Source organism: Bubalus kerabau, chromosome 3 (assembly GCF_029407905.1).
Source record: "Bubalus kerabau isolate K-KA32 ecotype Philippines breed swamp buffalo chromosome 3, PCC_UOA_SB_1v2, whole genome shotgun sequence".
Classification (NCBI taxonomy): Eukaryota; Metazoa; Chordata; class Mammalia; order Artiodactyla; family Bovidae; genus Bubalus; species Bubalus kerabau.
The window spans coordinates 57908999-57933911 of record NC_073626.1 but is presented as its reverse complement, the minus strand read 5'-3'; the positions used below and the strand labels follow the sequence as shown (position 1 = coordinate 57933911).

The 24913-nt window shown below is 38.3% G+C and overlaps 1 protein-coding gene across 2 annotated transcripts in view; it reads left to right on the top strand.

Annotated features, from left to right (window-relative positions):
- The window catches only part of UGGT1 (UDP-glucose glycoprotein glucosyltransferase 1), a 111273-nt gene that overhangs the window by 62680 nt on the left and 23680 nt on the right, over positions 1-24913 (top strand). The window contains exons 19-29 of one of the 2 annotated variants that reach the window (XM_055571869.1): positions 2222-2342; positions 5833-5931; positions 7208-7231; positions 7726-7820; positions 9844-10050; positions 10728-10859; positions 11650-11780; positions 14882-14977; positions 18019-18121; positions 18358-18437; positions 18901-19090. In XM_055571869.1, coding sequence (XP_055427844.1) covers positions 2222-2342; positions 5833-5931; positions 7208-7231; positions 7726-7820; positions 9844-10050; positions 10728-10859; positions 11650-11780; positions 14882-14977; positions 18019-18121; positions 18358-18437; positions 18901-19090 — 1278 coding nt within the window. The remainder of the gene's footprint in view (positions 1-2221; positions 2343-5832; positions 5932-7207; positions 7232-7725; positions 7821-9843; positions 10051-10727; positions 10860-11649; positions 11781-14881; positions 14978-18018; positions 18122-18357; positions 18438-18900; positions 19091-24913) is intronic. The other variant, XM_055571871.1, reaches the window with a different exon arrangement.

Below are 24913 nucleotides of genomic sequence, written 5' to 3'. Positions count from 1 at the left end.
CAGAGGATGAGATGGTTGGATAGCATCACTGACTCAATGGACATGAGTTTGAGCAAACTCTGGGAGATAGTGAAGGACAGGGAAGCCTGGTGTGCTGCAGTCCATGGAGCTGCAGTCCAGAGTCAGATATCACTCAGTGACTGAACAACAACAGCAGCCTCACCATATTCACCGATTAGTTCCAATGGTTTTCTGGTGGAATCTTAAAGGATTTCCTGTGTATAGTACTGCAAACAGTGACAGTTTTACTTATTTTCCAATTTGTCGTCCTTTTATTTTTCTTCTCTGGCTGCCATGACGAGGACTTCCAAAACTATGTTGAGTAAGAGTGGTGAGAGTGGCCATTGTTGTCTTGTTCCTGATCTTAGGGGAAACGCTTTCAGCTTTTCACCATTGAGAATGGTGTTTGCTGTGGGTTTGTCATATCTGGTCTTCATTATGTTGAGGTAGGTTCTCTCTGTGCTCATTTTCTGGAGAGTTTTTTTTTTTTTTTTTATAAATGGATGTTGAACTTTGTCAAAAGCTTTTTCTACACCTTTGAGATGATCATAAGATTTTTACTCTGTTAATATGATATATCACATTGCTTGATTTGCATATATTGAAGAATCTTTGCATTCTGGGATATGCAGATGTGTGAGATTCAAAGTGTGTATAAAGATATAAATGAAGCAAAATTGTCACTTAAACATTCCTGTTCCTCAGTGTTCATTTTTCTTTCTGCAAACAATCACTGTGTGTGTGTGTTTGTAGGTGAACTCCATTTAAAGGTATGTATAATTTTGATAGATGTTGCCAAATTGCCCTTCTTCAGTTAGGCTTTTATCATAGAGACCAAAGTTCTATACATGGGCTTGCGTCTATACTGAGTCATTGAGTACCTTTGTAAGTCTTTTGAATTGTGTAGTTAGTTTGCTGCTGCTGCTGCTAAGTCACTTCAGTCATGTCCGACTCTGTGTGACCCCATAGACGGAAGCCAACCAGGCTCCCCCATCCCTGGGATTCTCCAGGCAAGAACGCTGGAGTGGGTTGCCATTTCCTTCTTCAATGCATGAAAGTGAAAAGTGAAAGTGAAGTCGCTCAGTCATGTCCGACTCTTAGCGACCCCATGGACTGCAGCCCACCAGGCTCCTCCATCCATGGGATTTTCCAGGCGAGAGCACTGGAGTGGGGTGCCATTGCCTTCTCCGGTAGTTGGTTTGTATGCTCATTATTGGCTTATAGTTTGAGATTTTGTATGTGAGTTATTGCTCTTGAGATAAGTAGCCACAGAAGATGCCTGAATGGATTTTTTAAAGACTTGACTGTGTATATTTCATTCACATCTGTTTCACCTGAAAATCATTTTGAAGTACGGTTTTGTGTGAAATATTTTCAGTGTGAAAGTTTATAAGTTTCCACAGCCACATATACTAGATCACCTTCATGAAGTACAAGTATTTCTATAATATGAGAAGCATGAAAGGGAAGAGTTAATGATAAATGATTTCTTTTTCCCCAATGTAATTGTGACCCTAGAAATACAGGATTATTTGGATGCCTGAGATTGAAAAAGGCTTGGGGTAATTTTTTTTTTCAGAGAATATTAACTGCTTTAGTGAAGTCATTTGGCTTTGTTCTTTAGAGAGAAGCTTACTGTGAGTAGATCTCAAGGTGGGTTTTTGCTTGTGTTAACTCCAGTTTCTCAAGCTTGCTTGTTTCTGTGGCAAGATCGAATAAACATGGGTTTGCATTTCATATGCACTTCTCATTAGCTTTGTGGCTTTGAGTAAGTTATTTAACCTTTCTGTACCACATCTTGCTCACGTTGTCGAACAGATTAGAAATATTGTACATAAAGAGCCTTGCTTGGCAACAACAAGAACCTATAATGGGGTAACTTCTATTTTTAGCTGTTACTAGTTTGTCAGAAGATAATATAAAAATGATTTTTTAGCTCCTAATAAATCTCTATTGATCAGTGGCTCAGTGGGTAAAGAATCCGCCTGCAATGCAGGAGATGCAGGAGACACAGGTTTGATCACTAGGTGGGGAAGATCCTCTGGAGAAGGAAATGGCAACCCACTCCAGTATTCTTGCCTGGAAAATTCCTTGGACAGAGGAGCCTGGTGGGCTGCAGTCCATGGGACCACAAAGAGTCTGACATGACCGAGTGGCTGAGCACTACTCATATTTGTTTAATGTGCATCTTGCCTGCATCCTGTCTCTTTTTTTCCTGTAGGGTGAAGTGTCCCATGATCAAGATGTGGTAGAGTATATCATGAATCAGCCAAATGTTGTTCCACGAATCAACTCTAGGATTTTGACAGCTGAGCGAGAATACCTGGACCTAACAGCAACCAGTAAGTAACATTTCAGGAATACTCTAGGCTTTTTTGATTTGTCTTTCAAAATCCTGTATTTATTGGATTGTAATGTTCAGAAGATAATCCAAGATTGTGACACGATTTTGTTTAAACTCTTTGTACCTTGATTTCATTATATGAGCCTCTAAATTTACAAGAGTTTCCTCCAGAGGAGAGAAATTCTTCCTGGATAAATCTTTGTAAACTCTGAAAGTTACTCAATGTCTTTTAAATGCCAGCTCAACATAGGCAGTAGATGGTAGGAATGGTCCTGGATTATTGGCTTTCTTACAGTCCTAAAGCTCTTAAGCAGCTGTTTTCTTCCTAGTTCTGGTGTCAGTTTCAGCAATAATGTTGACAAATATCTCAGAGAGCTTTACTCTGTGGACTTAAGAATGCCTTTTTAACAAATAAAGCTTCATTGAGAAATATTGTACTTGCCATAAAAGTCAACTTTCAAAGTGTACAGTTATAATGTGTACTGTTTTTAGTATATTCTCAAAGTTGTGTGATCATCACACTGTCTAATTTTAGACTCCTCCAAAGGAAATGAAGTACCCCATTAGTAGTCCCTCTCCATTTCCCACTTCTCCTGTCCTTCAGCAACTACCTAATTTAGTTTCTCTTTCTGTGGATTTTTCTGTTCTGGATATTTTATATAATTGGAAGTTTTTTTGTGACTGGCTTCTTTCACTGAGCATAAAGGTTTTTAAGGTTCATCCATGTTGTAGCCTGTCTCAGAACTTCCTTTTTATGACTGATTCCTTTTGCATTGTATAGACAGGCCATACTTTGCTTATCTGTTCCTTAGTTGATTAATGTTTAGGTTGTTTCCACAAGAATACCTTTTTGTAGCTCATGAAACTGAATACCAGAAAAATGAACCAACCTAGTCAAAAAGCGGGCAAAATACATAAACAGATATTTCTTCAAAGAAGACATACAAATGGCTAATAAACACATGAAAAGATGTTTAACATCACCCATTATTAGAGAAATGCAAATCAAAACTACAATGAGATATTACATCATACCAGTCAGAGTGGTCATCATCAAAAATCCACAAACAATAAATGCTGGAAAGGGTGTGGAGAAAAGGCATCCCTTTCACACTGTTGGTTGGAATGTAAATTGATACAGCCACTGTGGAAGACCGTATGGAGATTCCTCAAAAAACTGGGAGTAGAACTACCATATGACCCAACCATTCCACTACTTGGAATATACCCTGAGAAAAACAAAATTGAAAAAGGCACATGTACCCCAGTGTTCACTGCAGCACTGTTTACAACAGCTACAACATGGGAGCAACCTAGATGTCCATCCACAGAAGAATGGATAAAGAAACTGTAGTACATATATATATAATGGAATATTACTCAGCTGTATAAAGGGACACATTTGAGTCAGTTCAATGAAGTGAATGAACCTAGAGCCTATTATACAGAGTGAAGTAAGTCAGAAAGAGAAACAACAAATATTACATATTAACACATATATCTGGAATTTAGAAAGATGGTGCTGATGAACCTGTCTGAGGGCACCAGTGGAGACACAGACACAGAGAGCAGACGTGGGACATGGATGGGGGGGCGGAAGGAGAGGGTGAGATGCCCGGAGAGAGACATGGGCGCACACACTACCACATGTGAAATAGACAACCAGTGGGGATTTGCCCTGTGACTCAGGGGCTCAGACTGGGGCTCTGGAACAACCTAGAAGGGCGGGAAGAGGGGGGCGGTTAGAGACAGAGGGGATGCGTGCACACCCATGGCTGACTCGTGATGATGTATGGCAGAGGCCAGCTCAGTATTGTGAAGCAATTTTCCTTCAGTTAAAAATAAATAAGTTTGAAAAAAAAAAAAAGTAAGTTTAGAAAACGAAAAAAACAAAACAGTGCCTTGTTTAGAAGTTAACCCCAGGTGCAGCTTGTTCTTTTGCCTTTGCTGGAGACTATGGAGGCCACTTTAACAAACTGCAGGAAATAAAATGGAGATATCATTATTTGCTCAGGAAACCTCACTGGGGAAGAAAGGATATGTGTAACCGTGAAGTCAAAACCAAGTGTATTCGTTGTGGTAGTTGAGTACGATAAATATATAGATCTATTTGTGATTGGTACTTTATTGCGGCTATCTCTGTTCTACTTGAAACTAAATTCCTTTTCTTTCAGGCAGAAGAAAATGGTTAAATATAGGCAGAGGAAAAATTCATATGTATATTTATATTTGAAAAAAAAAAGTAGTTAAGAAAATACTTTTTTACCAAAAGAATTAGTAGTGCAGGGCAGGCAGTGTTATGAATCTTCATCCTGTTTCTTGTTTCCATCATTTTAAATTAAGCTGTAAAGAGTTATCTTTGGAGTACTGATGAATAAGGACTGTAAAAACAGTTCTGTGTTTTGGGATATCTTTCTCCACTGAGTGTTAACATCCTCAACTGTGACATGATGCTAGTCCACAGTGGCAAGGACGTAGCATTCGCCTGGTGAGCATTGTGAAGCTGTCAGTGAAGAAGTAACTGGCATCCTCCTAACCCAGTGGTTATAGCTCCATCATCTACACTGCTCTTGGCCTTTGCTGTCCTGCAACTAAGTTTTAAGGCCATGGTGCTTCCTCCCCTCCCCTGCATATAGCCAACAGTATGAATGGATTATGTCTGTCATAAACCGCTTACCATTACTAGAACATTGACTGAGCAGATTGTAGGCCCTCGGTGTGCTTTCTTGAATGAAAAGATAAATGGGTGAGTGGTGTACGGACCAATAGATGGGAGGGTGGGCAAGCAAGCAGGGTGTTTATACTGGCGTGTGAGTAATGCAAAGACCTGGGATGATTGCTGGAGATAGAGGGTTTATGATACCAGGCTGGAGACCACTTTGTAGGTAGGAAGAAATTATGAAGTATTTAGAGCAAGAGAGTGACTTGATGAAGCTGGAATTTTGGTAAGAGTAATCTGAGGGGAAATGATTAATAAGAGCAATTGCACATAGGCACTAATAGGAAAAATATATATCTAAAAATGACCTCTTACTTCTTTTAAGGTTAAAAATGTTATTATGATAGAGATGAAATAACTAAAATATGCATTTTCTTATATTTTCTCTCCCATTTATCTCCTCTTATCCCAAAATAGAATAGGGAAGTATTTACTGCAGGGATGGACTATGGAAAGGAGAGATGAAGTTAAAGTCTCTTTAAAAGATCATCCTTTAGGTATAAAGTGAAAAAATAGGAATAAAATTAATTTAAATAATCAAACTAACACATACATGAGAGTTATGTGTCAGATGGGTGCATTTTCTCTTTGTGTCTTAAAATATGATTAATGAGGTAGGGATCATGTTGTTAACTTGTTCAATGAACTTGGAACAATATATTTTGCTCATGCATTTTGTTAAAACATATGGTCAAATCAGATTATCAGTTGAATGTTAACATTAGATTGAATTTAGGCATATTAATTATAAATCTAATTTTTTTTTCAGATAACTTTTTTGTGGATGATTATGCTAGATTTACCGTCTTGGATTCCCAAGGCAAGACTGCTGCTATAGCCAACAGTATGAATTATCTGACTAAGAAAGGTAATTCATTTTATGCTTACCTTGGATTCAACTTTTTTTTTCTTAGTATCTACAAAAATTTAGTGTCTGTTGAGAAAGAGATACCATAATTTCTTTTATTTTTTTGTATAATTATTTGAGTCTAGAAATTACCTATTTAAATTTAATTTTTATATATATTTGAAAATTCAGATGTCGTCTATAAATTTTATGTGCTGTGTGTGCTGTGCTTAGTCGCTCAGTCGTGTCCAACTCTTTGTGACCGCGTGGACTGTAGCCCATCAGGCTCCTCTGTTCATGGGATTCTCCAGGCAAGAATACTGCAGTGGGTTGCCATGCCCTCCTCCAGAGGATCTTCCCAACCCAAGTCTCTTGCATTGCAGGCGGATTCATTACTGTCTGAGCTACCAGGGAAGCCCAAGAATACTGGAGTGGGTAGCCTAACCCTTCTCCAGGGGATCTTCCTGACCTAGGAATTGAACCAGGGTCTCCTGCATTGCAGGCAGATTCTTTACTGGTTGAGCTACCATAATAGGACATAAAAGGCAAAAAGGAAAATTTTTTCATGGTTCAGAATGGAAAAAGAATTATGTAAAAATGGTTTAATGGATTGCAGATTGGTTTGACTCACCTCTTCAATGACAACATTGGATTAAATTTTTAGGATTTATAAGATAAGTGAAGCGAAAGTCGCTCAGTTGTTTCCGACTCTTTGTGACCCCATGGACTGTACAGTCCATGGAATTCTCTAGGCCAGAGTACTGGAGTGGGAGGCCTTTCCCTTTTCCAGGGGATCTTCCCAACCAGGGATCGTCTCCCACATTGCAGGTGGATTCTTTACTAGCTGAGCCGCAAGGGAAACTTGGTTCAAGAAATCCTTGTGAGCGTTTTTTAAGCTGATTTTGATACAGAGTTCTTTATGCAGATCAAAATTATGTAAAATGATACCCTTTTAATGAAAGACAAATGTTTTTCCTCTCTGGTTACATTTATTACCCTTTCAAAGCACCAACTGTCATTTAAGGTAGCTATTTTTATTACCATTGTAGTTTTCTCCCAGAGAGAAATTCTGGCTTTTCAAATGTATATTTAAATACAGTCCATTGCTCCATTTGGTTCCTCTAAGAAATTGATTCCGAGGAGTCCTTGTATAGTTTTGTAACACAAATGGGACTAAGAACCAGAAAAAAAGCATAGAGGATGTTGGGCATTATTTAAAATTTGTCTCTTAAGTTGGCATTAATTAGAGAAATGACATTTTCTTTTTTTCTACTCTTTTTCCTTTACTTTTGTCCAGGAATGTCCTCCAAGGAAATCTATGGTAACTTTAAACTTCAGAGTGTTCTATTCCTTTTATTTATTTTTATTAATTATCTTATGTGGTTCAGGCACTGTTATAATTCAGAATTTATCGCTACTTTATTGGAATGTTTCTGGAACCTGTGGGTAACAGATAAATTATCAATGCAGATAAGTTCTGTGTGTTTGTAAAGAGTTATATTTTAGAAAGTTACAAATGAATATGATTAGAGACTATCGTATGTTACCCACACTCTCAAAGACTCTTTTTCATTTTACATGCTAACAGATGCCCAAACCAAAACAGAATTAATAAATGCATGCTTCTAGTTTCTAATTAAGCCACATGGAAGGTTATCATGCTTTCATTCTAGTATCAAAGTTTCGCTGCTTTTGCTTTGTATCTTTATTTTTTGCATGGTTTGCGGAAATTACTTGACTTAATAGCAATACTGAAACATAGGATGTGCTTTCTCCCCTCCTCCCACTCAGTATGTTGTGTTTGTTTTTCTACAGATGATTCTTTTATTAGGCCAGTAACTTTTTGGATTGTTGGGGATTTTGATAGCCCTTCTGGAAGGCAATTATTGTATGATGCTATTAAACATCAGGCAAGTATCTACTACTTCAGTCTGTATCTTTGTTTGAGGCTGCAGTATCTTCATGAGCATCTGTGTGCTGATAATATTCTGGTGCGGAGGCTGAATCCTGCATTTTTAGTGCTTGGGGAGAAGAAGCATTGTTTTCTCAGAGGTCTGGCAACTATTGAGAAAGCCGAGAAGACTGCAACATTCTTTTTTTTCTTTAAAAAATTTATTTGTTTATTTATGGCTGTGTTGGGTCTTTCTCTAGTTGTATCGAACGGGGCCTCCTCTTCCTTGCAGTGCACAGGCTTCTCACTGCAGTGGCTTCTCTTGTTGCAGATCATGGGCTCTAGGCTGCAGCTCAGTAGTTTTGGCAAACGGGCTTAGTTGCTCCACAGCAATGTGGGATCTTCCTGGAGCAGGAATCGAACCCATGTCCCCTGCATTGGCAGGCAGAATCTTAACCACCGGACCATCAGGGAAGTCTGGGAATAGATTCTTTTAGAGGGAAAAATAACGAGATCTTCATCATAGACAAGTTTTTAATTGTACTACTGTTCATGCCCTTGCTGAAGAGATGCTGCAAAGTTCATTTTGTATATTGTGTGGAAGAGACAGAGTCCTTACCTTGACAGAGGTCCCGATATGGGAAAAATATTAACTAGGCACATCAGCGCCTATGTAATAGAAGTTGGTGTGGGCACACAGAGGGATGCACATACAGGTGGCCTGAAAGCTAGGCAGGGTATCACCTGTAGAAGTGGAGTGAATAGCAGTGGTGAACACTTGAAAAAATATCACCCCTTCTAGAGATCCTCATTGTCAGAGAGAGATGTTACATTTCCTGTGTGTTTCAGATTGGATCTTCCTCCCGGTTTCACACCCCTCCGACCTGTGTCCCTTTACCACCCTGTGTCCTGAGCAGGTCACTGAAATACTGATACTGAGTGCCTTTATTGTCCAAAGGAGCAGACGAGATGGTGTGGTCAGTTCAGGGTTGTATTTGTGAGCAGTCCTGGAAGGATGATATATGTATAATGCATTCTTAAATTGATAAAGCTTGTGTGGTGGTAAAGTGGGAGAACAGGGAGGGAGTAATTGAGGTGACACATAGGTTCAGAAGACAAGCACACATTAATAGGATGTACATTGTCACCGTGTGACCACCCCCCAGGTACAGAAATAGTCACCTGAAAGTATGGCCCTGCCTGCAGCCTCGTCACTATCCCTCTCCTGTCCCTCTCCTCACAGCCTAGGCTTGCCTGTTACTTACTTTGTTTAAATAGACTCTTACAATATTAATATGTGTTTGTTTGCACTTGATTTCTTTGCTCAACATTTTTGAAATTTATCCATGGCTTTACAAGTAGTGGTAATTAGTTCTTTTTCATTGTGCATTGGCTGTACCACAGAGTTTTGTTTGTTTAGTCTGTTTGATGGACAGTTGGTTTGTTTCTAGTTTGGGGCTAGAAGAATGCTGCAGTGAATACTCAGGTACATGTTTTTAGATACACATCAGTATGAATGATACACATAAATATGAATTTCTGTTGCTATGGCCCTTTTTTGTTTTCTTTGGTCCTAGATATCTTCTTCCACATGAATTCTTGACTTTTTACCCAAGGAGAGATTAATTTTTGCTAGAAATCTGTAAAGGCCATGTGACTGAAGGGTTTGCGCAGAGCCCTTCAAGAGGGTTGTGACTTGTGGTAGTAAAGGTGGGTGTAGTTGGGATTCACATGCCCAAGTGAGGCATAATATGCATAGGAAGAATGCAAAGTGTGTTGGGAAAATACAGGACTCTGACAATCTGTAATGTATTCCGTATTTACAGCAATGGCAAGAAATGAATTGGAAAGGTAGGTTGGGGGCCAATTCATATAAGGGTTTGAATGCCTAGTTACAGCATTTTAATTTTATTTGGTATGCAGAGGAGAACGACTGAAGACTTAAGTGTTATTTGCTACTTATGGAATATGACTGATGTTAATGCTGCTTTTTAAGTTCAAGACGTCGACCATATAACTCTTATTTCCCATTTTGTAAATAGAAATCCAGTAATAATGTTAGAGTAAGCATGATCAATAATCCTAGTGAAGATATAAGTTACGAGAAAACTCAGATCTCCAGAGCAATCTGGGCTGCTCTCCAAACCCAGACCTCCAACTCTGCTAAGAACTTCATCACAAAAATGGCCAAGGAGGAGACTGCAGAGGCCCTGGCTGCAGGAACTGACATCAGGGAGTTCTCTGTTGGGGTAAGTCTGTGTGTTGCATGAAGCTGCCTTGTTCTGTTATTTAGAAGTTCATTCCTATGGGCTGATTTGTCCTGTTGCTGTTGATGTCAGGATTTGTGATTGTAGTTCTGAGCTCAGAGAATATTTCTTAAGTTGGAAGAGCCTTTCCTATAAATAACAATTCTGTGATTTTCCCTTTACTTCACTTGAAACTTACTAGGTTTCATGTGTATACATGAGTTTATGTATGCTTTTAAGCACAAAGCCATCGGTTTTGTAAGTTTTTAAAAGGTAGAGTTAATTTAAAAAGCCCAAGTTAATTTATATACTATGTACTTTTGATGTGTAATTTTAGAACTTTTTATAAAGTGATGAGTGTATTTGATGTTTCAGTTAGAAAAAATGTCCTCTCTTGAAATTAACAAGATTTAAAAATGCATAATAAAGATACCATGAATTATAGTTTGCCAATTAAACTATCACATAAAGGACCAGGAAAAGGAAATAAGCAATTACTTTTTAAGTGAGAGGTTGGGAAAAAACGGGAGGAAATGTGGAAAATGGAGACATCATAATGTTAATTATTAAAATTAGTCATAACTTTCCTCTAGAGCATTTTATATTTATTCATGTGATTATTAATTTTTGTGGTTTTCTTAATAACAATTACTTTTCCTTAATAACAATTACTTTCCTAGGGCATGGATTTCAGTCTTTTTAAAGAGGTCTTTGAGTCTTCCAAAATGGATTTCATTTTGTCTCATGCCATGTACTGCAGGGATGTTCTAAAGCTGAAGAAAGGACAGAGGGCAGTGATCAGCAATGGAAGGGTAAGGATTTTGTCTTGAGACAAGGTTGCCTTCAAATTAGATTAGTGAACAGTCTTGGCAGCATTCTTCTCTGAAGCTAGTAAACTCTTCAACAGAGCCACTTTTTCCGAAGGTGATTAGGGCTTATGCAGTGCTGATGATCATTACTGCCCCCTTGTTCCAAAGGAAGTTTGCTCATTTGGACACAAATGTCCTTACGTGAAACCTTCCTCCTGTTTAGTTTTGCCCTGTGATTGTGTAAGATGGTGAGAGTGTGGTTGCTGTCAGAACATAAATTCCTAAGACCTTTGATACATAAAGTATTTGTCCTATGTGGGGATTAAGTTTATGGTTTGTGCAGTTTATATGAACTTAATTGGTTTATGCTTAGAATACTTCATAAATATCTGCAGATGTGAAAATGAGACTAGGCAGACATACTAAATTTGAAACTCTCAGCACTTAGGGTGAAATCTCTGGTATCTACCACTGCATTTCTATTTTGGCTTTTTTATTATATTCAGTGAGAATTAATGAAAATGATATTGCTGTTTTATATCAGAGTTTGCTTACTGTAAAAATAGTGTAAAATATTCGAGTCTACACTCTATTGAGTGTGGAGGAATTGATAAGTGGCTAGCCATATGAGTTGATTTGGCTTTTATTTTCACTTTTTTTCATTGATTTAACTTAGACATAAACATGTTTTGGGTCTGTAAAGTGATTTGGTTTATAAGGTGGCCTGAGGACAACCTAGGGCTTCTTTGCAGCCCACTGATTCCAGCAGTGACTGCCCTGCTCTCTTTCACAGATCATTGGGCCACTGGAGGACAGTGAATACTTTAATCAAGACGATTTCCACCTCCTGGAAAATATCATCTTAAAAACTTCAGGACAGAAAATCAAATCTCATATTCAGCAGCTTCGGGTAGAAGAAGATGTGTAAGTTTTGCCATAGAAGTTAATCAGTTCAAGTCATAGCGGCTATGTTAATTGGACCTTCCTCATTCTTTAAAAAAAAAAAATGTTAAACATCTATTCCAAGATGTTTTATCTCTAGCTTTAAAATATAATAATTGTCTTCATTTCAGGTTTACTTATTTTTGCTTCCATTGAAATGAATTAATTTTGCAGCAAGCTGTTTAAAGAACTGAATTCTCTCCATTTTGATTTTTTAAAAGTTTTTGATTGTGGAAAATTTCAAACATATACAAAAATAAAGGGGTGATTTTATTGCTTTGGAATACATATGGAAAGACCTACTTTTCCTAATTATCTCTTTAATTACCCTTCTGTTTTATTTTCAGGGAAAAAAGGCAAATTAAGTGTTTCCTTTTCTTTATTTACTAATTATTGAATAATGAGTTTTTTGTTATGTAGTCCAAAGGTGATGATGATGAATTGATTATTATTGGTTCTTTATTGTTATTTTAATCCTTTTAAGTGTTATTACTAGCTTATATATTTTAATAAGTTATTTCTCAAAGGAAGAAAAGTAATTATTTGATTGGTCTATGTACCTGCTATGTAACTAAAGTTCATATTATATTCACATGGTTTTTGGCATTAAATATCAAGTGCATGTGAAATTGGAGGATGTATGTTTATGTTTAATGTTGATGAACCATGATACCTTTTTCCACAGAGGCTATACCATTTTACTTTCCCATCAGTAATGCATAAGGGTTCTGGTTTCTCCACGTCCTCATCAACGTTTGTTCTTTTTAGTGTTTTTTATAATACCCATTATAAATGAGTGTGGTATCTCCTTGTGGTTTGTCATACTCCCCTAATAATTAGTGATCTTGAACATCTTTTCATGTGCTTAATAGACCATTTGTCTATCTGGGAAAACATCTGTCCAAGTCCTTTGCTCATTTTTAATTATTTATTTTGTTGTTGGGTTGTAAGAATTCGTTTATATTCTGGATATCAATCCCGTATAGCTGTGTGATATGCGGATGTTTTTTCCCCACTCCATGGATTGACTTTTCACTCTTGATAGTGTTCTTTGATGCATAGTTTGAGGATATAGAATTTTAAAGTTTTTCTGTTTTTTCTTTTCTTCATCTGTTTCATCATAGCATGATGTTGCAGAGTTCGAGATGCATGTCTTAGTGTTGACTTTGATAGCTACCAAAGTAACCTCTTTGCCAAGTTTTATGTGGTATGAGAAGGAATCTTTTTTCATCTCAGCCAAACTGGGGTCACAGATAAAGAGGTTTTGTTCTACCTCATTTCGTGCTCCTTGTTTTGGCCTGTGAAACACCTCCTGGACGCGGGCCAGGAGCTAGCCTGTGACTTGAAGCCATGTGTCACAGGCATAGGCTTGCTGTGTTCCTTGGACCACCTCCTCTGTCTCTGGAGCCTGTGGAGGGGTCCCTTGGAGTCTTGTGGACTGTATAATTGCCAGACTACGCACAAAAGACTTGTCTTTAACCAACTAGAGATGTACTGGGTGAGTCCTGGGTAGATATAGACATATAAGATAGCTTTGGGCTTCCTTGGTAGCTCAGTTGGTAAAGAATCCGCCTGCAATGCAGGAGACCCTGGTTCGATTCCTGGGTTGGAAGATCCACTGGAGAAGGGATAGGCTACCTGTTCCGATATTCTTGGACTTGCCTTGTGGCTCAGCTGGTAAAGAATCCACCTGCGATGTGGGAGACCTGGGCTTGATCCCTGGGTTGGGAAGATCACCTGGAGAAAGGAAAGGGTACCCACTCCAATATTCTTCTCTAGAGAATTCCATGGACTATATAGTCCATGGGTTGGCAAAGAGTTGCACACAACTGAGCAACTTTCTCTTTCCCTTTCACTTTCAAGGTGGTTATGGGGCTACCAAAAGATTGATGTTAAAAGTTTTAGGGTTCTCAGAGTGACCTTGCTTGCCTAGGGTTTTCCTTCGTGACAGGACTGCTCCACCTTGGAGTGGCCCCTTGTGACAGCCACAGCTTTCATGCCTGACCCAGACCTGCAGCTAAGAGGCCATCCTCAGCTCCCTAAACCCCAGTTGTGACCTCTTTAATCAAGGTGCTCATCCCAGGCCACTTTAGTGTCCCTTGACATATTTTGTGACAATGTAGACACATCACAGGAAACAGATGACCTATTTTATTTTGTTTTCAGAGTTATATTGAGAAGTACCAGGGGATATAATTTAATATAGTTGTTTGGTTCAGTGAGAGAATGGATGGGCTTGATTCTAGTTCAAATATATTCACAAATATACTCAAATATATTTTAGCATTCTTAGAATTCAATCCTTGGTTCAGCAGACTAGAGCATTTTTTTTCAGTCTCATGATTTAGTGCAAAATCTTCCTTGGTTAGAAATCAAGTTAGGAGGGGTAGGGAAGTGGGAGTGCTTTTCGAAGTTGTTTACTGCAGTGTTGATTGTAATAGTGTAATAGATAATGATGTATCCATAAATATAATACTATGCATTTATTGAAAATATTGATGTACCCCAACAAAATAATGTTTGTAATATATTATTAAATGAAAAATCAGGTTACCAAATAATGTAGTACCACTTTTGTGTGTATAGATATATATATATTTTACAATATAGAAGAATTATGAACTGAAGTGTTTTCAACACTTATATCTTAAATATGCTATCTCCATTTTCTCCTTATATATTTTTTTCCTGAATTTTTTTTTTTGTAAATTGTTACTCTAATGATCATAAAAATAATAAAGTTATTTAGAAGAGGGTGAGGGAGACATAAATGACACTGGCAGCCTGCTCTGGGCCAGGCTCTGCGCTAGGTACTTTATTTTGTATGTTAGGCTGGTGCTGGTTTTACAAGAGCCTCTCCAAGTAGGTGTTACCTCCATTTCACATGTGGAAAAATCAACACTTACTGCAGGGCTATAAAACTAATCAGTGACACAGATCTGTTGTTTTTTTTTCTCATGCCTGTTGGTACAAAGTTTATTTCTTCAAACCATGTCGTTGGCATTCAGTACTTAGGTTGATTGTAACAGCTGGAAAATCTTCAGTCAGAGAGATGCTAAATTTTCACCAACCATATCTTTCAGGGCCAGTGACTTGGTAATGAAGGTGGACGCTCTCCTGTCAGCTCAACCAAAAGGAGATGCAAGAATCGAATACCAGTTTTTCGAAGACAGACACAGGTATAGAATCAGTGTTGAATTTATGCATATTTTTGTTTTCCTCAGCTCCTTTATTCTTCCATTTAAAGTGTATTTGTAAGTGAGACGTGGTTTTTATACATGTTTATATTCATATGTAGAACTCATAACAGAACTCAGTTGCATAAAAGTTGACATTTATTTCTAAATCAATTTAAAGTAGTTCTGAGTACACCCTTTGAGAAAACAGAGCTTTTAATAAAGCAGATCAGCTTAATTTTATGATATTAAAGAATAAACAGTTGTTAGACCACTCGTCTTCATATTTTTTTGAAACCTGTCTTGTTTTCAATAAAATAAAAATAAGTGTAGCATTATAAGGAAGTCTTTTGTCGTTTGTCTTTTTGTCTCTTGTTTTCCAGTTTTTTATTTTGAAAAGTTTCAAACTTGGAGAATAGTTGAAAGACTATTACAGTGAACACCCAAATATCTTTAACCTAGATTCACCAACTGTTGACACTGTGCCGCATTTATCCATATGTGTGTGTATGTATAGTGTATGTTTGCATACAAACGTAACGTGCATTCACATTTTTGGCAACCATTTGAAAGTATGTTGTTCAGTTCAGTCACTTAGTCGTGTCCCAACTCTTGTGACCCCATGGACAGCAGCACGCCAGGCCTCCTTGTCCATCACCAACTCCCAGAGTTTACCCAGACTCATGTCCATTGAGTTGGTGATGCCATCCAATGATACCATCCTCTGTCGTCCCCTTTTCCTCCTGCCTTCAGTCTTTCCCAGCATCAGGGTCTTTTCAAATGAGTCAGGTCTTCGCATCAGGTGGCCAAAGTGTTGGAGTTTCAGCTTCAACATCAGTCCTTCCAATGAACACTCAGGACTGATCTCCTTTAGGATGGACTGGTTGGATCTCCTTGCAGTCCAAGGGACTCTCAAGAGTCTTCTCCAACACCACAGTTCAAAAGCATCAGTTCTTCGGCACTCAGCTTTCTTTATAGTCCAACTCTCACATCCATGAGAGTCTCACATACATGACTACTGGAAAAACCATAGCTTTGACTAGAAGGACCTTTGCTGGCAAAGTAATGTCTCTGCTTTTTAATAGGCTGTCTAGGTTGGTCATAACTTTCCTTCCAAGGAGTAAGCGTCTTTTAATTTCATGGCTGCAGTCAGCATCTGCAGTGATTTTGGAGCCCAGGAAAATAAAGTCTGTCACTGCACTGTTTCCCCATCTATTTGCCGTGAAGTGATGGGACCGGATACCATGATTTTAGTTTTCTGAATGTTGAGCTTTAAGCCAACTTTTTCACTCTCCTCTTTCACTTTCATCAAGAGGCTTTTTAGTTTTTCTTCACTTTCTGTGATAAGGGTGGTGTCATCTACATATCTGAGGTTATTGATATTTCTCCCGGCAATCTTGATTCCAGCTTGTGCTTGTAGACATTGTTATGTATCATGCATAGATTCTTTGGCATCTGTCTCCTGAGTACTGACAGTATCTCCAGCAATTTAAATTGCTGGCATACCTCAGCAATTTAACCTTGATAAAGCAATATTATGTAATATCAGTACATTTTCCAATTTCTCTGAAGCCCAGTAATGACCTTTTACAACTGTTTGTTGTTTTGGCCCAGCTCACACATTGCAGTTAGTTATTGTGTCTCTTTAGTCTCCTCTGAGGTAGAACAGTTTGAGGGTTTTTTTGTTTGTTTTTTCAGTCTTTTATGACATTGACTCTTAGGAGTCCAGGCCATTTGTCTTGTGGAATGTCCCACAGTCTGGGTTGTTTTCTCATGATTAGATTTAAGATTAAATTGTCTTTAGGAAGGACTCCAGAGAGGGCAATGGCACCCCACTCCAGTACTCTTGCTTGGAAAATCCCATGGATGGGGGAGCCTGGTAGGCTGCAGTCCATGGGGTTGCGAAGAGTCGTACATGACTGCGCGACTTCACTTCCACTTTTCACTTTCATGCATTGGAGAAGGAAATGGCAACCCACTCCAGTGTTCTTGTCTGGAGAATCCCAGGGACGGGGGAGCCTGGTGGGCTTCCGTCTATGGGGTTGCACAGAGTCGCACACGACTGAAGCAACTTAGCAGCAGCAGCAGCAGCAGGAAGGACTCCTACAGTTGATGTATGCAGCCCTTACTTTACCAGTCAAGTGTATATCTTTTTGCACCTCAGAATCACCACAGAGGCTTTAGGTGCAGAAGCCTGCATGCTACTCTTCTATGATTTTGATTTAATTAGTTTAGAGTAGATTGGACTTTGGTTTAATTGACCTGTGCTTTCTCACAGTCAGTCCTTGTGGGGATAAAATTTGAACAGACTATTTGCCATAAAAATGTTTGTTTAATTATGACTCTCATGTCTAGGAGTGCATTAATTCTCAAGAAATTTCAAACAGTGATACAAACTGGTTGTGAGAAGTTCTTTACAGCTTGAAAGCCATCTAAAAGTCTAGCAATAAGGAATAGCTTAAGTAAACTACAGCATGTTCACTTCGCGAATTTAAGATTATTTCTTTTTCAGGATATTAATGTATAACAACGTGGAAAAATCTTTATAATATTTACAATTTCTGGGGGAAGGAATGAAGTCATTATAAGGTTGCTGATATCTTGTAGGTGCATCTGATCTTTATATAGGCATATAAGGGGACTGTATAGAAATGTCATATAGTGGTTGAGTTGGGATGGTGAGATTTTATGATTATTTCCTGTTTCTCTCTTTTGCAAATTTCTTGTAATATTCTTATATTTCTTTTACTATTTGCAAACATCAATTTCTTCTCTCCTTACAACCTTCTTGCCAAGAAATAAAAATTGGCATAATGTTCCTTAACTGTTAAAAACAAGCATTAGAAACTTTGAGAGGGTTTTGCAAACTTTGAGGTAGACATAATTACATAGTTGACCACCATGTAACTTATTGTTTTTTGGAAAATGCTAAGAGAGTTGATTAGCTGTATTGGATGTGTTGTCTTCCTGCCCCCACCCCGCCAAGAAATCAACTGTTTCCTATTTTCCCGCAGAGTAATGTTTTATCTTTTTGATCTCTGTAGTGCAATTAAACTGAAACCCAAGGAAGGGGAGACGTACTTTGATGTCGTGGCTGTCATTGACCCTGTCACCAGAGAAGCACAGAGACTTGCCCCATTGCTTTTGGTAGGTACAACTGCAGAGGCAATGCCCGTGTTTTGTCCCCATGATAGGTAAGTGTGATTTTGATTGTGCACTACAGCTGTGATTTCTAGGGATTTACCCAGTGCAGAATTTATAGGATTTATTATCTTTGTGTTTTTTTCTTGAGATTTCTGAAGAGAAAATGTAAACATTTTGTCTCGAGTATCAGTCACTTTGTAGGAAAAATTTTTGTTTTGTCATCTGATTTCCTCTTTTAGGTTTTAACTCAGCTGATCAACATGAATCTAAGAGTATTCATGAACTGCCAATCTAAACTTTCCGACATGCCGTTAAAAAGGTAAAACCAACTGGCTAAGAAATCAACCCCTGGAAAAAATTGCACTCAGTCTGAAAGCTAAAAATTGAATGTAAAAGATCAAAGGGATTTATATATGGACATCATGTTTAGAAAAAAAATCACTTACTGAAGTTTTCTAAATTTCTAAGAACTAATCAAGAGTTTGAAGAACTTAGTATGAGTGCGGGAGCTGGGGGCACAAGCATTTCCCCTCCCTACAAAATACAGGAAGGAATGACTTCCCCGCCAACCCCACCTCCCCTGCTCTGCTTGCATCTTCAATAACCACAGGACATATAGTTAGGGCAAGAGATGGTTTTGGAAACACTTTCTTACTGTAGAAGGAAGGTCTTCCAAATCTAGTTTGTCTTAAGCCAGTTGTTTACCTGTGTAGATGTGTATAAGCTCAAAGGTTGTGGTTGCATTAAAAAAAAAGGTTAACATCTTTTCTTTTCCATTTCAGCTTTTACCGTTATGTCTTGGAACCAGAGATTTCTTTTACTTCAGACAATAGTTTTACTAAGGGGCCAATAGCAAAATTTTTGGATATGCCGCAGTCTCCTCTGTTCACTCTGAACTTGAACACACCTGAGAGTTGGATGGTAGAGTCTGTCAGAACACCATATGACCTTGATAATATTTATTTAGAAGAGGTAAGAGTATCATTGCTTCCCAGTATCTAATCCCACATAACCCTGTTGAAGATGTTGTTATGGTAGTCTCTGATAATCTCCCTACAGTCTAGGAGTGCTTCTGAAACAGTAGTGTTCAAGTAACAGCCTCATTGAGATCTATATCACACACCATGAAATTCACCCTTTTAAAGTATACAGCTCAGTAATTTTAGTATGTCCACAGAGTTGTGCAGCCATCACCACTATCTAACTTCAGAAAATTTTCAGCGCCCCTAAAACTAGCTCCATTCAGTTCAGTTCAGTTCAGTCACTCAGTTGTGTCCAACTCAGCGACCCCATGAACCACAGCACACCAGGCCTCCCTGTCCATCACCAACTCCCGGAGTTTACTCAAACTCACGTCCATCGAGTCGATGATGCCATCCAACCATCTCATCCTCTGTTGCCCGCTTCTCCTCTTGCTTTCAATCTTTCCCAGCATCAGGGTCTTTTCCAGTGAGTCAGTTCTTTGCATCAGGTGGCCGAAGTATTGGAGTTTCAGCTTCAGCATCAGTCCTTCCATTGAATATTCAGGATTGATTTCCTTCAGAATGGACTGGTTAGATCTCCTTGCAGTCCAAGGAACTCTCAAGAGTCTTCTCCAACACCACAGTTCAAAAGCATCAATTCTTTGGTGCTCAGCTTTCTTTATAGTCCAACTCTCACATCCATCCATGACTACTGGAAAAACCATAGCCTTGACTGGACTTAACTCCATACCCATGAGTAATCACCCCCAATTCCTCTTGCCCTCTGACAACCACTAACCTATTTTCTGTCACTTTTTTGTGACTGGCTTCCTTCACTTAAATTATTTTCAAGGTTCATTCATATTTTGGCATTTATTAGTCCTTTATTCATTTTTATTGGCAGATAGTATTCCATTGTATAATATACTACGTTTTATTCATTATTTATTATATCCACCGTGTGGCTGTATCACTTATAGACATTTGGGTTGTTTCTGCTTTTAGACCATTATGAATAATGCTGCTATGAGCATTTGTACATAAGTTTTTGTAGATATGCTTTTCTTTCTCTTGGGTATATACATAGGAGTGGGATTGCTGGATCAGATGGTAATTTTATGTTTTAACTTTTTAAGGGATTGCCAAATTGCTTTCCAGAGTGATTTGCCCTAATAACAAATGACATTGAGCATTTTTTCACGTGTTTATTGGCCATTTGTGTATCTCCTTTGGAGAAATGTTTATTCAAATCCTTTGCTTTATTCAAATCCTTTAAAAATTGACTCATCTTATAATTGTTGAATTGTAGGAGTTCTTTGTATATTCTGGATACAAGTCCCTTATCACATATATGCCTCACATATGTTTTCTCCCATTTTATATGTTGTCTTTTCACTTTTTTGATGGTGTCCTTTGAAGCATATAAGTTTTGAATCTTCATAAAGTCTAATTTTCCTATTTTCTCATTCGTCACTTATGCTTCTGGAGTTATATCTAAGAAACCATTGTTTAGTCCCAGATCACAAGGGTTTACACCAGTGTTTTATTTTAGAACTTTCACAATTTAAAACTCTTACATTTTTGAAAACTCTTACTTCCTTGATACATTTGGAGTTAATTCTTTGTATATGGTGCCAGGTAGAGTTCCAGCTTTAGTCTTCATATGTGGCTATACAGTTGTCCAAGCGCCATTTGTTTTAAAAGCCTATTCTTTCCGCATTAGATGGTCTTTGTGCCTTTGTCAGGAATCAGTTAACCCTAATGTGAAGGCTTAATTTTGGGCTGTCAGTTCTAGTCCATTGATCTGCGTGTCTGTCCTTAGGCTAGTATCACATTGTCTTGTTTACTGAAGCTTTGTAGTAAGTTTTCAAATTAGGAAGTGTGAATTTTCCAGTTGTGTGTTTTTTTTTCCCAAGGTAGTTATGGCTATTCTGGGTTCTTTGCATTTTGAAATCAGCTTATTAATATCTTCAGAAAAAGCTGCTGTGATTTTAATAAGAATTTCATTAAATCCCTAAATCAGTTTAGAGAGTATTGCCTTCTTAAGTATTTAAGTATTCTTAAGTATTAAGTGTTCTGAACAACGAATATGGGATATCTTTCCGATTATATAGGTCTTTAATTTCTTTCAACAGTGTTTTGTAGTTCTTAGTATACAAGCCTATACAAGACCATGTCATCTGCAAATAGAGTTTTACTTCTTTCTTTGCAATGTGATGCCTTTTATATAATTTTCTTAATGCATTGGAAAAATTTTAAATTACTGATTCAATCTCTTGCTGTAGGTCTGTTTAGATTTTTCTGTTTTGTCTTGAGTCAGTTTTCAAAGTTTGTGTATCTTAGGAGTGTATCCATTCTATCTAGGTTATCTAATTTGTTGGCATACAGATTTTCATAGAATTTTCTAAAATTTAAATTTAACAGCCGTGTTTCCTTTATCCTTGCTTATTTCAGTAAGTTGGCTCTTCTCTTTTTCTCTCTTGTCAGTCTAGCTAAAAGTTTGGCCATTTGTTGATATTTGCGAAAAACAAGCCTTTGGTTTCATTGCCTTTTTTTTTCTTTCTTTCCGTATAACTGTGTTTGGAGTCCCTAAGGATAATTGGCCCTTTTCCCCTAACCCATTTTCAAAAATAGTTCAATTTCATTTCACTTATGTCTCTTACCAGCCCTCACTCTATACCTAGCTTAGAGCATATTAACAAAGGAACTGAAAGACATGGTCTTTACCTCCAGGGAGTTTATAGTGCCTCAGAGCCTCCTTCCTTTTTAAAACATTTGTCATTGTGTCTGCCCTTAATATTTCCTATCACGGTTGAACCCTATTTTCTGGTTCTGTCTTCTTGGGAATTGGGAGACTGGAAACTTGAGCATAGTTACCAAAGGACTTTGCAGACTTCTTTTTGTGAGGTTGAATAACTCGTTTCTTAAAGAAGAATCCCTGTGCTCACTTCAGCAGCACATACACTAAAACTGGAAGAAGAATCCTTTAGGTACTAAGCTGATTGAAGCAGAAAGAGAGTGTGTGTGTGTGTGTGTGTGTACACATAGGTACACACTTGCCCCTTCCCAATCCTATCCACCATATTTTTAAAAAATAAAGAATACAGTTCTTGCCCTTGAGGAACTAACTTTTGTTGAAGAAATTATAGAATGGCCACAAAAAAGCACTAAGGAACATTGCACAGAAGTATAGAATCAAATGCAAAGCAAGTTTCTTCCATATTTCCCAGGGTTTTTGCTGCTCTTTTTTAGGCTTCCTCCAGTTTCTCTACATTCCACTGAAAATACAGAGCCTGAGACTTGTGAGCATGTGGGGGTTTCCCTCTTAGCTGTTAATATTATACTTTTGGAATTTAGTAATGCAGTAACATGTTAAGCTCAAATAGTTCCATTATTAGCATTAGATAAGGCTATAAAACCAAGCCTGAACTAGCCTGGGATAGAAACTCTTTAATTGTTAGTTTGGTGCAAGCGTAATTATGATTTTGGGCCATGAATTTTAAATCATTATAACGAGGCTCAAACACATCTTTATTAATCAGAATAAGAACCATTACAATTAACATGCTTTTGCCAATGAGAAATAAGTTTTTAATCTTGTAGCGTAAAAATTCATGATTTGAGATTTGATGAACTCATGGAAAGCATTTTCTGCCTCCCGCTGGTGTGGAAGCTTTTTCCATGCATAAAGTTGTCAATATGTTTGCAGAAGTGGTAGTTTGTTGGCAAGAGATCTAGTGAATTTGATAGATGAGGCAAACCTTATAATCCATTCATTCAACTTTTGAAACATTGTTGGGTGGTGTTGTGAAGAAGAATTAGGCCCTTTCTGTTGACCGGTGCTGGCTGCAGACATTGTAGTTTTCAGTGTTCAGTTCAGTTCAGTTCAGTCGCTCAGTCATGTCCGACTCTTTGCGACCCCATGAACCACAGCACGCCTCCCTGTCCATCACCAACTGCCGGAGTATACCCAAACTCATGTCCATCGAGTCTGTGATGCCATCCAACACTATCATCCTCTGTTGTCCTTCTCCTCCCGCCCTCAATCTTTCCCAGCATCAGGCAGGGTCTTTTCAAATGAGGCAGCTCTTTGCGTCAGGTGGCCAAAGTATTGGAGTTTCAGCTTCAACATTAGTCCTTCCAATGAACACCTAGGACTGATCTCCTTTTGGATAGAATAGTTGGATCTCCTTGCAGTCCATGGGAGTCTCAGGAGTCTTCTCCAACACCACAGTTCAAAAGCATCAATTCTTTGGCACTCAGCTTTCTTTATGGTCCAACTCTCACATCCATACATGACTATTGGAGAAACCATAGCTTTGACTAGACAGACCTTTGTTGACAAAGTAATGTCTCTGCTTTTTAATATGCTGTCTAGGTTGGTCATAATTTTCCTTCCAAGGAGTAAGCATCTTTTAATTTCATGGCTGTAGTCACCATCTGCAGTGATTTTGGAGCCCGCAAAAATAAAGTCTGACACTGTTTCCACTGTTTCCCCATTTGTTTGCCATGAAGTGATGGGACTGGATGCCATGATCTTAGTTTTCTGAATGTTGAGCTTTAAGCCAACTTTTTCTCTTTCTCTTTCAACTCTCTTCTTTCACTTTCATCAAGAGGCTCTTTTGTTTTTCTTCACTTTCTGCCATAAGGGTGGTGTCATCTGCATGTCTGAGGTTATTGATATTTCTCCAGGAAATCTTGATTCCAGCTTGTGCTTCCTCCAGCCCAGCGTTTCTCATGATGTACTCTGCATATACGTTAAATAAGCAGGGTGACAATATACAACCTTGACGTACTCCTTTTCCTATTTGGAACCAGTCTGTTGCTGCATGTCCACTTCTAACTGTTGCTTCCTGACCTGCATACAGGTTTTTCAAGAGGCAGGTCAGGTGGTCTGGTATTCCCATCTCTTTCAGAATTTTCCATAGTTTATCGTGATCCACAGAGTCAAAAGCTTTGGCATAGTCAATAAAGCAGAAATGGATGTTTTTCTGGAACTCTCTTGCTTTTTCAATGATCCAGTGGATGTTGGCAATTTGATCTCTGGTTCCTCTGCCTTTCCTAAAAGCAGCTTGAACATCTGGAAGTTCACGGTTCACATACTGCTGAAACCTGGCTTGGAGAATTTTGAGCATTACTTTACTAGCTTGTGAGATGAGTGCAATTGTGCAGTAGTTTGAGTATGCTTTGGCATTGCCTTTCTTTGGGATTGGAATGAAAACTGACCTTTTCCAGTCCTGTGGCCACTGCTGAGTTTCCCAAATTTGCTGGCATATTGAGTGTAGCACTTTCACAGCATCATCTTTTAGGATTTGAAATAGCTCAACTGGAATTCCATCACCTCCACTAGCTTTGTTTGTAGTGATGCTTCCTAAGGCCCACTTGACTTCACATTCCAGGATGCCTAGCTCTAGGTGAGTGATCGCACCATTGTGATTATCTGAGTCATGAAGATCTTTTTTGTACAGTTCTATTGTGTATTCTTGCCACCTCTTCTTAATCTCTTCTGCTTCTGTTAGGTCCCTACAATTTCTGTCCTTTATTGGGCCCATCTTTGCATGAAGTGTTCCCTTGGTATCTCTAATTTTCTTGAAGAGATCTCCAGTTTTCCCATTCTATTGTTTTCCTCTATTTCTTTGCATTGATCACTGAGAAAGGCTATTATAGCAAGATCTCTCCTTGCTATTCTTTGGAACTCTGCATTCAAATGGGTATATCTTTCCTTTTCTCCTTTGCTTTTCGCTTCTCTTCTTTTCTCAGCTATTTGTAAGTCCTCCTCAGACAGCCATTTTGCTTTTCTGCATTTCTTTTTCTTGAGGATGGTCTTGATTCC